Source organism: Pelobates fuscus, chromosome 1, assembly GCF_036172605.1.
Source record: "Pelobates fuscus isolate aPelFus1 chromosome 1, aPelFus1.pri, whole genome shotgun sequence".
Classification (NCBI taxonomy): domain Eukaryota; kingdom Metazoa; phylum Chordata; class Amphibia; order Anura; family Pelobatidae; genus Pelobates; species Pelobates fuscus.
The window spans coordinates 433469472-433485831 of NC_086317.1; the positions used below are offsets into that span (position 1 = coordinate 433469472).

The 16360-nt window shown below is 38.1% G+C and overlaps 1 protein-coding gene across 1 annotated transcript in view; it reads right to left on the reverse strand.

The window, feature by feature from the left end:
• Positions 1–6654: 6654 nt before the first annotated feature.
• B3GLCT (beta 3-glucosyltransferase) overlaps positions 6655–16360 on the reverse strand; it is a 366333-nt gene continuing 356627 nt past the window's right edge. The window contains exons 14-15 of the mRNA XM_063429471.1: positions 13338–13482; positions 6655–9057 (exon numbers count right to left, since the gene is read on the reverse strand). Of these exons, the coding sequence (XP_063285541.1) occupies positions 8896–9057; positions 13338–13482 (307 nt within the window). The 3' untranslated portion in view covers positions 6655–8895. The remainder of the gene's footprint in view (positions 9058–13337; positions 13483–16360) is intronic.

Genomic DNA, 16360 nt, shown 5'->3' on the forward strand with positions numbered 1-16360 from the left:
TTTGACCCCCCAATTTGTGTCAAGGCCACTTTTTTGACTGACAGACACATGCCCTCATTGATACATGCACTGATATACACTCACTGACAGATACACAGTCATTGGCACACACTGTTTAACCAACACACACTTTCACTGACACACCCATTCTCACTGACAGGAACACACTCTCAGATACACATAAAATGACATACACACACACTGACACACACTCACAGACACACCCATTCTCACTGAAAGTCACACAGACTTTCATTCACTCACAGACACACACTGACAACTACACTCACTCACTCACTAACTCACAGTAAGATGTACAGCCCCAGAACACAAGGCAAACAAGGCATTTGTCTGGGAGCTTGGGATGGCATTTTTTGGCGCCCCCCCTGAAAGTGCCGCCCTAGGCAAATGCCTTGTTTGCCTTGTGGTAAATACATCCCTGACAACACAGGCTTTTTATTAATTGTTACAAGGCGTCATACCCAAACACACATGTTCGGTTGAAGAGGTGGTAGGAATAGAAGAAAGGAGAAAAGGGGGAGCTGTGAATAATTAATGAGAAAAGGGGATAGGGAAGATACACATGGTGGTTTTTCACTTTAGGGCCTTTTGGTTTGCTGAATCGGGAGGTTTTGGAGTTCATATAACTGTGTTTATATGTTAATGTATACACTGCATGTGAAGTGATCAAGGGTTTTTCTTTGTGCCCCCCTTGTTCTATTTATGCTTTTTGTGGAAATTGTGTTGTATGCGTGATAGGGGGGAAGTGGCATTTTGCAATCTTCAACCGTGTTACATAACAGTGCTATATCCTTGCTGTTGTTCATTTACAGGTGCTCTACAACTGGCTAATGGTGTGACTACCCTCCGGTAGCCATATACTTGGCCTCATGTAGTTGGAGGTGCAGAGGAGGAAGGAGGGGAAAAGGGATGGCGAGAATGCGGGGGGGGGGGAGGGGAATAGGTTTTGTCTGTCCATGGTGGATCTGGCAGGGGCAGCCGGGCCCCTCCCCTGGGGCTCTTTTACCCCATCCTGTTTTGTGTTTTTTTAATCGGTTATGTAGGTCTCCCAGGGCTGCCAAATCTTTAGGAACTTTTGTTCAGTGTTTCTAATTTAAGCGGTCAGTTTGTCAATCAGATAATTATCTTTGATTTTGATGACTACCTCATCCATTGTGGGTGTGGAGTGTTTAAGCCAGGACTGGGCCAGGGCTCGTCTAGCTGCCAAAGTAAGTTTGTAATGAAGCTTTTGCTCCTTTGATAGGAGTCAGTCAGTGGGTTTGGAAAACAGGAGGGACCATGGGTCCATTTCTATATGTCGTTCAAATACGTTGTCTAGCAGGGTCTGGATTTGAGTCTAAAATTGTTTCACCTTTGGGCATGTCCACCACATATTTATAAAGGTCTATTTGTCCTCACAGTCTTTCCAGCATACATCAGTGGTAGTTTTTCCCATTCTATATAGTTTTACCAGGGTGGTATACCACCTCATCAGCATTTTGTAGGATTGTTCCTGATTGTTCTCCCCCTCTAGTGTCTGTTTAAGGTCTTTTCCCCATTGGCCTATGTAACTGGGGTCATTGTCATCTCTCCGGGGCACTAAGCTGTGTATGCAGTACAGTAATCAGACCTTTCTGGGCAGTGTCTGTCATGCAGAGTTTCTCAAAGAAGATCATGGGGGCTTTTGCCGCATTACACGCCTTTTGATCTTTTAACTGGATAGTTCAAAAATAGTCCTTGGTTGTGAGGGGCGCTAAGATTTTAAAGTTCTCAACTGTTCTCAACTGTGTCATTTTAAAAACAATTATATATTTTGGACTCTGGTATTTGCTATTCCTCTAAATTCCCTTGTACTTATCCCAGGCTCAATGCTTATTTTCTTTGGTACGGAGTTAAAAGAGAGGGAGTATGTTTTAGAGAATGTTTATTGGCCATGAGGTCCTATATTCTCATGGAGTTTAGAATGGCCAGCCAGGTTATTCTAAGTTATGGTCTGTCATCCTTGGGTACCCAGATCCAGAACTGGGGCAAGTCCATACTCATTAGATGTGTTTCCAAATCGACCCAGTGGTGAGAGTCCACTGGTGAGTGCCAGCAAACCACTTGGGTCAGTTGTGCGGCTAGGTAGTATAGGGGTAAATTGGGTTGTATAGTACTTGACGTGCTACCCTGTGTCTCTTTTTTGCCCATATAAAGTTCGTACTTTGTAGGGGGCTGAGGTCTCTTTTGGTTACTTTGAGAGGCAGGCCTGAAATAAGAACAGCAAGCGTGGTAGGAGATTCATCTTGATGGCATGCAACTGTCCCATGGTGCTTGCCATGAGACGCCGTGGCCAATATTGCTAAACACAAATCCCAATCAAGTGAGTTTGTCTAAGCCTTTGATGTCTGAGTGTGATCATATGAGTTGTAGGAGTGGTTCCTACACCAGTATGAATAGGAGGGGGGAGAGTGGGCATTCCTGTCTGGTACCATATTTGGGCATGAATGGGACGGGGGAGGACACCGGGATGCAAGTCTGAGCTTTAGGTTGTGTCTATAGGGCCCTGATCCCAGTGATAAAGGACTGTGGTAACCCTATGTGCCCTAGTAGTGTGAACAGGTAGTGCTACTGGACCCTGTTGAATGCCTTCTCTGATCAGAGAAGGCGTATGTGTCCTCTTAGGCCACCAAAGAAGGTCCACACTTCTTCTTGTGTTTTCATAGAGTTGCCTTGTGGGCACAAAGCCCACTTGGTCCGCGTGTATCATTGTTGGCAGTAGTGGGTTTAGCCTGGAGGCAAGGATTTTTGCAAACAGTTTGAAGTCAAAGTTGATATGGGATATAGATCGGTAATTTGCTGCTATGGCTTTGTCTTTACCTGGTTTAGGGATGAGTGTGATGTTAGCTGTCAGGGGGTCAAAATTGGGGCACATCCCACGCATCAACTCCGCAAAGACCTGCGTCAAATGGGGAACCAGTTCCTCCCTAAAGATCTTATAGTATGTATCGTCAAACCCGTCTGGCCCACGGGGCTTTATTCCCTTTGAGGGCTGATATCGCCTGGTTAATTTTGTTGCTGTCTCCGCCAATCGATGCTCCTAGTGCTTGCTGAGGACTCCAAGCTTTACACCAGATACCATAAGCACTGCAGACCCCACTTCCAGCGATGCAGCTGCGCCGGGGTCTCGCCGTCCTCCACCCAACCTGAACCCAAGACCAGGATCTAGCTTCCAGTGGGTAGACCTCTCCTAATCTAGAGAGTGTAGCAGGAACAAGCTCTTATCAGAGCTTATACTCAGGGGAGTATGGTGATTATAGCAATTCCCAAGAGTGTAGTTATCCCATCCCCCAAACATGAGCCAAGACTTCATGAAGGGGTCAAGCAGGTCTGTTTAATGCAAGCCAGTATTCACAATTTATACAATTCCTCAGGCCAGAGGCACACCCCCTGGACCTGATGGAACACAGGCACACAAAGGACACAAACCAATCAAAACAATAAAAACAATGTCCGACACTCCCACATACAGTACACAAGCCCTCCCCTCTGCTTGGGATATAATTAAAGTAGCTAATACAATAACCTAATTATCCACAGGCAGAAAAGCAAACATTTCCCCTAAAGTCTAGAAAACACCCCAGAACACATCATAAATATATCCCTGATCTGGGTGAGCAACATATCCAAAAATCACCCAGATCAGAGTAGGAGTTCAAACGTTTTGTGGAAGTCTCTTTTGACCGACCACACGCATGATTTCATGCCCAAAACAGTTCCAGAGTATTTGGCTGTGCGGCCGGTCTATTTAAAATGTTAATTTCAGTTCAAATAGATGAACGGGAACCATTCGTGCAAATGTCAATGTTAAAAGTGGCGTTTGAATTGTCGAATGGTGTTCGACTCCATTTAAAGAGTTGAGGTTCAGAGAAGGTAACGTTTCAGCTGTGTTCGTGGAGTCGCATGTCCGATTTGAATTCCATGAACTTGACGACAAAACACAGCTGAACTCGTTCGACTGAATTAAAATGACCGCTGCCACGTGTTCGAATGGTCACTGTTTCGGAAGGGCTACTTCGAAAGTGCAAATCCATTCCAATAGAATTTAAAGGGGCAGAAACCGTGTCTTAATATCCAATATGCCCAAATAATGCTTTTACAGGGCAATACATTCCAGGGGCCATAGTCACAGGGCAAGAAACTGGCAAGCAGGCCTCTCCAAGTACAAGTCGCGAGGTTACTTTCGCCAAAGCTCCCTATCAAGGCTCATGTTCCATTGACTTTCCAACAATTTGTTAGGAATTCTAAAAACATAGTTTTGTGGAAGTAATCAAAAAGAATGATAAGAGTAGAAAGGACATTTTGCAATTATGTATCTTTTTAATTAAGAAGGCATTGACCACATCACATTTTGTGTGAATTACAGGAATTAAAACCTAGAAGAACAAAAAAAAACTAACAATATAATTTATGAAAATAAACCTAACAAAAAGTATATGGCTTTAAAACCTGGGTTACATGTGAACAACTGGAAATTTTATAGATTTTTGTTTTAAAAAAAAATATTAACAAAATATTTGTAAAACCAAAAATAGCCATAGAGCTACAAATGTTATTAAATATAAATTTATTATCAATACAAAACAAACGTTCATACTAAAAAAGTTCATATAATTTAATTACTGTGTCTTAAAACTGCAAAATGTATTATAATGTGTGCTTTATGTTAACAAAATAAGTAAGGTTCTCAACTCTTTCTAGAGTCTTTGGTTCAGCAATTTCTTACATAGGACCGACAGCAATTTTAAAATTTTGTGACGGAGACTAGTTTACTACCATTCTTGTCATGACTCCAATTGTATGTGTATTGCTTTAGATCCTTTAGTAGTTTATTACAATAATGAACAACACAATGAGAAGTGTGAATGTACTCATTTTACAGTTTAACATCTGAAAAGTGGGTTAATCCCTTCTACTTCTTTTGGTATTTCAAAAACATAATATAAAAAACAAAACAAAACAAAAACATGTGCAAAACAACTGTACCATGAACACCCTGAAATGGTTTTTAACTTTATGCCAGAGAAAACATGCATGTAAAATGTTTTAAATTAAAAAAATATATCAAACAAAGAAGTCAATTGTATAAGTCATGAACTCTAGTCACTGCAAAAGTCATCAGCCGATGACATATGAATTCATTGCCAATTCAACAATTCACACTACTGTATGGCTAAGGCTCTACCATCTAAAGCAGGGTTCTCCAAAATCTGGCTCTACTGTGTTGCTGAACTACAACTCCCATATTATTTTAATTAAATAGATGGCTAGAGAATCATGGGAGTTGTAGTTCAGCAACATCTGGAGGGCCAGAGTTTGGAGAACCCCTATGTAAAGAATCAGTAACCTCTCATAAAAATCAGAACTAAAAGATGGTGTTTATTCAAAATTAAAAAAAAAATTAAGTTAAGCAGATGAGCTGTTATACATGCCATATACAGCATATTATTATTATTATTATTATTTTATTATTTATATAGCGCCAACAGACTCCGTAGCGCTGTACAATGGAGGGGCTAACAGATATGTAAGCCAACAAGCTTTCTGTTAAGATAACATTGATAAAGAAATACATTAGGTAATACAATAATGATGAAAAAGAGTTACATAAACTGAATTAGCTAAAGTGTGAAGAAAAATCTAGCATGCAAAACTACAGCTAATTATCTGGACAAAAAGCATAAATGTTGTGTTGGTAACTGTTCCCTCACGTCAGCCTAGTAAGAGGCAAATTAAGTAGATCAGTTTTCCATTAAAATTGTGTTAATAAAATTAGCAAAGTCTCCTCTATCAATGGTTAATTAAAGGGACACTCCACTGCCCAAGTGAAAAACAAATACAAATTGGTGTCTAGTAGATATACCTCAAATTAAAACTTGCATACATTTTTTGTTGAGGTATATTCAAAAACAGATTACAAAAGTTTCAGTTCTGCCTTTGCAAGCTCTATCCTTCTGACCCCGCCCAGACTTTCTGTGGCTGTCCAATCAGACTTCCCAATGCATTTCATTCCCAATTAAAGTGCCACTGGCCATGCATGCAGACGTAGTCTACTTCATGATGCTTATCACTGGTGAGCTGGTTAGATTTGGAATACCGAGTGTAACCTGAAAATTATAGAGATATCTCTCAAATTCCCCACGGCTAGCAAAATATGTATAATGCTTTACTAAAGCAAAAATTAAAAGTAAATTTCAAATTTAAAGGTAAAATAGCTGAAATGGTTGAGTTCTCTACGTCAGACATACCTCATGTTTGACTACATTAAAGGTTTTGATTAAAAAAAAAGCAATTGTCGGACCCAACAAGCATGAAGCAACTTCTCGATCAGTACAAAATATTTTTTTGTATATTTATAATGCAAATGGCATGGTGACAGGGGAGAGGAACCAAACCGGGAACCCGTTTCAGGCTCTCTGGCACGTCCTCAGAGGAAATGTGACATTTGCATTATCAACTGACAAAATAAAAATATATTATTTTTGCATCAATCGAGGATATATTCCAGGACTAGGTCCCATGCTTCTCTTGGACTTCTGTCCCATTACATGGAGGATAAAATGATTGTCCTCCTCCGTGATTTCATATTTAAATGTATTACTCGGGGCAATTTTCTATGAAATATAAAGTTGCTGTCTTTAAAACAAGTCGAAGATATTTTTAAGTGTAAGGGCTGTTCGTTATAAACAAAAAATGTTAAATTAAGTTGTAAAACAAGCAATATGTTCGTGATCAAATTCCAATGAAATCAACGAAGACATAAATCAAATTAATTTAATGTGGATGTGCAGAATCAAATCAACTTGTTGATGCGCTTGTCACTTATACCACCTGCAACACTGAAAAACAAATCTGGGTTTGCTGTTGGAAATCTATATTTGACACATGTTATAAATGTCATTTAAAAAATATATATATTTATAAAGAATGCTTAGGCGCTTTTGTGGCATCAATTGATCAAAACTGGACTTATGAAACTTTTTTTACACTGTTATTCCTTTATGGAACAGTTGTAGGCTCTTAAATTACTATAACAGAGAGAATTTCAGATCTGTTATTTTTGCTTTTTAGATCTTATTTTTTCTTCTTTTAAATCATACATGGAAATGGTTAATGGTACCCAATTTGCATCCCTTTTTCAATATGCTTTTATGACAACTCATTTTTAAAAGTAATTATAGTAGTATGGTCTTCATAATTACATCTTGTGTGATGTAAGAAACATTTTAAAATGTGATTTGCAGTTTTAATTTCTAGGTGCATTCAATGACCACTCATATGCAGTTGTGCTTCATTTAACCATAAATTGAAACAGTGACATTTTCTACTGCTGAAACAACACTTTTTACATACAGATGGAAAAATGCTGTTGCAATGCAAAATCATTAGTGATGCATCTCGATCTGAGAAGCTCTTTTGGTCACTCCATGGTCATAATCAGCATCTCCTACTAGACCACCAGCGATCTCACTTCCACTTACAGACCTGAATGCTAAGCCCAGAAAGGAATGCAACCAGGAAGAGGGTAGGAATGTCAAGAGGACAAAAAAATAATAATTAGGCACTTCCATATTACAAAGCTGGTAACCAGGACAGTTCGTATTATGGAGAGGAATAATCGAGTTCAGAACCCCCTTGCGCAGAGTAAATTATCTGAAGAACAATGAATGGAAAAATAATGTGTTCTATTAAAGAGCTCATATGTACATTTTAATTGGGATTTTGTGTGGTTATTTCAGTGTCTCTTAAGTATGATGCAACATGATATAGAACACCTATACACATTCTTTATTACTGCTCACAGTACATCCATGATGAAAGTAAAATTTTGAATGAGTGCCCATTTTGTGCCACTCTGCACAAATTCATTATTTTGATTTCATTCACCCTACAGTGATGCAAATGTTACCAGTCAGAATAAACTATGTAAGAACATTGTAACACTAACTTCTTAAAGTTCAGTAGCCACAAGATGGCTGCTTAACTTCGTCTAGCGCAAAACCAAACAGATTTCTACTATTTTTATGCTTGTGGCCTAGCCCCTTTCTCGGCATAGTACTGTTGCCAAAGTTACACACCCAAATTAGCATATCAATTTTGTCTAAATTTGGACATCATACATTGCCTGAGTGCTTAACCAATGATTGCTTTCCAAATATGGAGAGAATTGGTATTGCTATTGATAATGTGTAATGTCTGCAATAGCAATATGCAAAACAGAAGTCCAAGGGGAGTCCTCAGTCTGTCAAATATCTTAAAAAAACATCGCGACACAGATCTAGGGAATAGTAAAAGGATCATCCAGGTACCATAGCCAGTACTATGGGCTGTAGTGATTATGGCATTTAAAGTGGTCCTTTAAAGAAGTGGTTAAAATAAGATTTAAATAAATTATCTTAAAAGAATTAAACAGATGCGAGATACAAATACAAGAATGTTTTAGGTGTCCAATGGCTGGCAAAGCATTGCTTAATTTAAAAGTTAACCAATCTCATATAATTGAAACATTTAAGAAAATTTGATTATATTTATAGTTTTATAGAAATTGTTGGACTATGAAGCTGTGGCAGAGTAAATGTTTGATTTATAAATGTAAAAAATATTTATAACAAAAATCTCTTTCCAAACAGAATAAAATTAATCTAAGGGAAGAGAAATACTATTAAGGAATGCTTAATTCCTTACGACAATAACCTGATTGTTTAAATAAAAGTCTACATTTGAACAAAGCTACAATGAATTTGTTTCATTTGCACATCTCAGTGCTGTGAGCGCCTGAAGAAATGCAGTTTAAACGATGATATAGTCCAGTCTGGCAGCTCTCTTTGAAAACACTTGAGGTTTGGTATGAAACCCTCATAATTCTTCTCTCAAATGTTTCTTCCTGTGAAAATCTTCTTCACTGTCCTGGATTAGCCATGCATAGTAAACCTTTACAGGATCAATATTCCAGTGCTTGTGAAAAGATATTGGAACTTGGTGCGACAGGAAATCTTTTGGGTAATCGGTTGGTCGTGCCTAAAATGAAACAAACAAAAAAAACCTGTGTATTGATAACTTAAAAAAAAACAACACAAAAAAAGTAAAACAAACAAAAACCAACATATACTTTGTCATGTTATCACACACAAAAAATAAAAAAGCTAGTGTTGAACTCTCCCCACCTCCTTACCTGTTCTTGGAGAAATTATCTGCCAAAGATGTACGCCAGTAGAGCATTATGCTTTTTCCAGGACAGGACTGTTAAACATTACTTATTTAAAGGGATGCTATTGTGAGGAGCCCTGATTGGTGTATTTAAATCATGTTTTATTTTTTTTTTAATTTTATGAAATCAGATTTTTGGCTTATTGTAGTTCTAATGTGTTTTTTTTTTTTTTTTTTTTTTTTTTTACTAACTGCTATCTAACTAATTAGCCTACTTCCTGCCAAGAACTACAGTTTGATCACATTGTAAGGAAAATATTCTGAAGAGCTTTTCCAAGTAGTCAGGAGGGATTCAGATGTGTAGGGAATTGAATTTTTTTTTTTTTTTTTTTAACAGATTAGACATTAGCATTTGGCAGTTTACAAAACCACACCAAAAAATACATATTAAGAGTAAGATAAAATAGAAACCTTTTTGTCTGGCATGTTACAAAATCTATGTTGATACTTTACATGTTAATTCTACCTATTCTAAACCATAGTCTAAATCCCACCCAGGTTTGAGTAAACACTGCCTTTCAGGGATGGATTAACATAGGGGCTGTCTGCACAGTATGCCATTGGCTGGTTATCCTGCATGATTGTCAGGCTGCCTGATGTACATTCACGCGAGGATGACCATCAAATATTTTGTGCAGACACACCCCTTTTTTGGGTATGTTTGTCCCACTGGGCAGTTTTGATTTCGTGATTACTGTCAGTGGCCTACCGGTTTACGCCATCCCACCAAAATCCTGCTTCACTGGACACTGTTGTTAGGGGGTATGGATTTACTTGAAACATGAAAGTGAGAGATTAGCCTAGGGTATGTATTTTTTGATAGCTATATTCTGTGAGTTTCCCTCGGGGAGCATGGTTTTAAGCCAGGGACTGGGACCTAGGTTTCACGCAGGAGAAGGGGAGCTTGGTTTTACACAAGGGACGGTGAGCTAGGCTTTATGCATTGGACGGGGGAAGCTAGGCTTTATGTATTGGATTGCATGCATTTATTGTATTTATGTATGTATTGTAACCTGTACAGACTTGATTAACAAAATGTTTTAGATCAAAATAGCCAAAAAAAAAATAATAATTAAAAAACCCACTAACTTTTGGCCTACAATTTGAATTCCCCTGTCATTTCTGCAGAAATTCAAAGCCAAGCATTTGCGATTTGCACGCGCCTTCATTCAGAAAAGCCTGTTTAGGAGCCAAACCTGATTACACATTATTAAAAAAAAAAAAAAAATTATTGATATTAGGTGGCTAGTTCTAAATCTATGTCTAAAAATATCAATGGCAAAAATCTTTAATTTTAGTTTAAAACAATTACAACAAATGGATATAAAAAAGCAAAACAAGTCTAGTTTCTCGGTCCTACCTTTTAAAGGGTTACCAAAAAACAGTGATTAAAAAAAAAAAAAAAACATCATGGTTTTGGATGGACAACCCTTACTAGCATGTCTCCCCCTTCCCTCCCCTCCCCTCCCCCCCCCCCAAAAAAAATAGTACATATCCAGGATAAATAGTATTTTAGCTCTGTATGTGTTGAGTGTCAAGTGAAATTCCATACATAAAAAAAACTGTCATGGTGCATATATTAATCATTTAAAACATATATACATTTGCAAATGAGCAATGCCACAAAAAGGGCAAAAAAAACTTTCTTCTATATTAATTATCCTTGCGATGTAATCACATTTTGAACACACAAATTTAACATGACGGAACTATGATTCCCTTTTATTTCAGAAGCTGTGTCCTTAAGAGGTTAAATGTATTTCTTTTATAAAGTAGATCTGATACACTATTCGGAAGGGAAATGAATACATATTTTTTTTCCTTTCTTCCAAATAGTAGAACCACATGCTATTCAATTGAGAAGGAATTCATAATCACATTAAACAGTGAGACAGATTCCACTGTTTTGTTGAGCCAGGACAAAATGTACTATATTTGGTCATTGTTATAATAATGGATATTAAAATAATTATAAAAGTATAGCAACAAATGCTCTTATTTTACTAAAAGTATTATTTTTTTCTTGCCCTTGTATGCGGAATAATAATTCAAATCAATTTAAATTTAAATCTGCAATCTACAGGACGCTTATTGCTATTGATCTATTTTTCTAAATTTATTAAAACTATTTTAATAGAAAAAAAAGGTGTTGTGAAGAAATTACAGTTATTTCGGTTCTTGAGCTGTAACTACTGAACACCGACCATCCCACTGGCTCATTATCTTCAAAGAGAACAGTTGATTAAGTGCTCTCCTCTTGTTCGCACGAGAGGAGGCAGCGGGACTTGGTCGTTGAGTGTCTGGAACTAAAATTGGACACTCGACATCCCGAACACCAGTCAAACTGTACGAACGCCTGCTTCCTTTTCTCAAACAGCCAGGAGGGAGCTGTTCGGTAGTTTGGTTCTCACGAACCAGGGGAACAATCGCTACTATGAGCCAGAGGGTGCAGTTCGTGCATTTGTTAATTTTTAAGACTTGCCGAAATAGACCGGCCGCACAGCCTAAACTCATGGAACTGTTACTGGGAAGTAGCCTCGTGTGCGGTCAGTCAAAATTGGACTTACATAAAATTCCAAAACCCCTGAACTGATCTGGGTGATTTTTGGATATGTTGGTCACCCAGATCAGGGCTATCAGGGGATATTACATTTATGGGGATTTTTTATGTTTTGGGCTACTTTTCAAGTTTTGTGGAAATTATGTTTTTTCTGCCTGGAGATAATTAAGCTATTAAAGTATCTGACTCAATAATCTCCAGGCAGAGAGGAGGGAATTATCTGTTTGTATTGGGGGTGTCACAGTTTGTCCCTGTATTGTTATTGGCTGTATGCTTTGTGTCCCTGTCCCCCAAAAGGTCCATGTAGGAGTGCCCCTTACATGGGGACTTGCATAAAAGCCAGTGTGGCACCCATTAAAATCATTCCTGTTACACCCTTCATCTAGTTTCGGCTGATGTTTGGGTGCCTGTCTACTTTACTGGGAGAATCTACTTGGGATTCGTATGGAGAATTGGTCGACTCAGCACCCGAACTGCGAGCTATAATCACTCAGGCAGTTCGGGAAATAGATGAACGGGTAGCTGTTATACCAGCATTCGTTGCAGGTATCAAAGAATTTCAAGTCTACCTAAATACTGTATTATCCAACGTCAAGGAAATAGCTCACTAATAATTAAAATTTTATTTTGTTTTATTTATATGTATTGGATGAGCATCACTAAAGGGGACTGGCAGAAACATGCAATCTCCTGCGTCGCTCTTATATTAAGTCACTATGTAACTAACACAGGTTTAAAGGGACACTCTAAGCAAAAACAACTTTAGCTTAATGATACAGTTTTAGTGCATAGATCATGCCCCTGCTGTTTAACTAAATTCTCTGCCATTTAAGAGGCAAATCACTTTTAATTCAGTTTATGCAGCCCTAGTCACATCTCCCATGGCTGTGACTCACACTGACTGCATAAAAATAAAATTGGTTTAATTTTCAATCAGATTTTGACTTACTTTAGAAGTAGGTATCACCTACTCTGTTAAATTAACTTTTATTACACACAGTGGGCTCCTGCAGGCTGTAGCAGGCTAATAACAGAGCAGGATATTCATGAACAGAATTTGCAATTAACTAGCTCAACCTTTGTCGTTCTGGAAAGCTGTGTAAGTCACATGCAGGGGAGGTGTTGCTAGGGCTGTATAAACAAAGTCATTTTACTCCTAAATTGCAGAGCAGTGAGTGGTTAGACAGCAAGGGCATAATTTGTTGTTTTTGCTAATAGTGTGTCTTTAATCAAAATAATTTAAATACAATTGTTCACATACCTTTGAGTTACACATATGGGCTAAGTATCCATGTGAAGGCTGCAATTAAATGTTGTAATACTTGGGGTTTAAAAATGTATATTATAGGTTCAACTGATAAGTGAAAATAAATGGACAAAGATGACGCATCTACATCTAAATAAGACAGCCATTAATTAACAAGTTCATTCTACCTCTGGTGATATCATAAATGTTTTTATACTCAACTGCCATACCAATCATCCTTATTAAACATAATAAATCACATTTTCATATGCTCCCACACATTACCTGGTGGAAGAGCGGACTGTGGATAACGGGAATAGCTAGACCACTGGTGCACATACCAAGGACCATATCGTCAGGTGCGTCATTGCTATAGCATCGGCATTTGCTATTTAGTAATCTTCTTACGGTTTTTCTGCTGAATACCATTCTATTGAAAGTAAATAATAAAAAAGAAAAAAAAAAGAAAGAAAGAAAAAAAAATACTAATCAGATGTTATTGTTATGATTTCAATAACATGTTGATTTTCATCTAAATGTAACTATTAGTTTGCATCACTAGATTTTACCCTTCTGGTTTTATTATAAAAATCTTGGTCTCTGAAGACCCAATTAAAATGAAAGATTTCTGAGCGGTCTTGTAAATAATGCATTTGATGAATCATGTGACTGAAGGTGCTAGGTGCACTCAATATACACATATCAGAATTAGCAGCTGCTAAGCTCTATGTTGAAAAAAAATGTTGAAGTAAAAAAATGCATGATATGGAAATCTAAACAAGTCAAAGTCAGGGCGGGTAGCAATCAAGGATAGGCAATAAAGAATCCTTGTTGGGAAAATGGATATCAGGAACATGATAAGACAAGCCAAAATCAGAACAAGCAATAAAGTGTCACGATAAGGACCATGAACTGGCAAAGGTCTAGAAGATTGACATGGACTTATAAAAGCAGAGAGATACTGCATCAAATAACGCTAAAACACACAACTCATTGTATGAAAATGTGGTGCCGCAAAAGCGCGCAGTAATGCCAATAAAGTGTAGAATGCCCGGAGTCCAACATTGTAACATCTGGTCGATGCCAAGATGCAAGGTGTGTCTAGGGGAAAGATGTTGACATTGTTTGTCAATGGTAAGAATTTGACATTGTTTATTGTCAAGGGTAAAAATTTTAATACACATGTATAGACAGAAAACGTTTCTATGTTTTTTATTTTAAAGCGTGCATTTACTTTGACAACAATATTTTGATTCCTTCTCACTATTGCTTTGGGATACACAGCTCTATTAGAGGACATACACTTTTAGCATAATCAGTAGTGTCTTCAGGACATAGACTACAGAAAATACAATACAATATCTGCTCAAAAAAAGTTTGTTGACACTATTGCTTCTGAAACGCGGGACACTTGTTTATACTTTCAACACCCCACATCCATTTAATGAATTTAGATAAAGTGCATATCATGGTACATACTGTAGGCATTTTTATTTCATTTTAACTTCATGATCTCTTTTTCTAATGATACCTCCTCCCCTCGTCCTGTCTCGGTTGGAGTCCCCCAAGGCTCTGTCCTTGGTCCCCTTCTATTTTCTCTTTATACTGCCTCTCTTGGCAAACTTATTACCTCTTTTGGATTCCGCTACCACCTGTACGCTGATGACACCCAGTTATATCTCTCCTCCCCGGACCTCTCCCCTGCCGTCCTGCAACGTGTCACTGCCTGCCTTTCTTCCATCTCTGACTGGATGTCCTCCCGCTTTCAGAAACTCAATCTCTCTAAACTGAGCTCCTTGTCTTTCCTCCTCCTAATACTGATCCTCCTCTTTCGCTCTCCCTTCAAGTTTGTGCTACCCACATCAGTCCATCCTTGCAAACGCGCTGTCTTGGCGTCATACTTGACTCTGGTCTCACCTTTGAGCCTCACATCCAGCATGTTGCCAAATCCTGTAGATTCCATCTTAAAATGTAAAAATGTGTTTTACACTCCACCTCCTATAGAATGTAAGCTCGATTGAGCAGGGTCCTCTTCAACTTATTGTTTATGTAAGTTTATTTGTAATTGTCCTATTTATAGTTAAATCCCCTCTCATAATATTGTAAAGCGCTACGGAATCTGTTGGCGCTATATAAATGGCAATAATAATAATATTAATAATAATGATAATATACAAAACATCAGGATTAACCCCTTAAGGACACATGACATGTCTGACATGTCATGATTCCATTTTATTCCAGAAGCTTGGTCCTTAAGGGGTTAAAGACAGTGTAAACACTCCACTATCCCCAATTCATTGATATGTACAGAAATAACTGTATTCCACTCACACCAGCACAGTTGTGATTTGTCAGAAGAAAATGTTACCAAAAAAATAACTTTCTGATTGAAAACGGAGAAAGTAAATGGTTGCTGACTTTACTGTTCTAACCAAAATAACATAGTGTTTGAACGTCAAAAGCACACTGTAGATATTAATGGGTTCCACTTACGATACCCCTTTAGATGTCTGTCTATTTTATTTTACCATAAAATACAGTATGGATCTTGCAAAAGAAAGAAATACCCAGGAGGAAATAACCCGAGTGGCGATTCCCAGACATCAGAATTCACAATAAAAGGAAACAAAGGAGGTTAATGCGAGAGATGAATGCATACGGCTCAGAGTAGTAGTAGCAGCACATGTTGTGACTATCTGGGACCACCAACGTCATGGTGCCAGACCAAGAAGACGAGTGAGATTTTTATCCCATCACAATTATACTGCTCTTATGTATGGTTATTAAAGATCAACATTGTGCTTTTTACCTTTGGTTGTGTTGACACTCGTATGATGACTATTTTTTACTCCATAAAATTGACAAATTTACTAAGGGGCTATCAGTAATAAATGGAAACATTTGGACCCGGGGCTTTACGGTTTTTCAGCACTCATGGCCGCCAGGATTCAGCAGGACGCCATATCCCGGGTGCCGATGCACTGTTAATGGGCAATGACAGCATAGGACAGGCTGAACATCCCTTTGCCCTTAAGGCCTGTACTGATCTTTTTATCAAACATAACTGCATTGAAAAGAAGAAAAAAAAAAAAGAAAAATCACTGCTTTAAAAAGAGAGGGGGGTACCACAACTCTAGTACCCAGTTGACTCTCCAAAATGAAAGATCTAGGGTAAAAGATCCCTACATCCAAAGCTTCAGATCCCAAAGCAACCCTCCTGCTCCCCAGCAATGGATCTGTACCAGTGGGAAAACGGTGCGGCTCTTTTAAACAACCCCCGACTTGTTTGGCTCTTCCATCTTAAT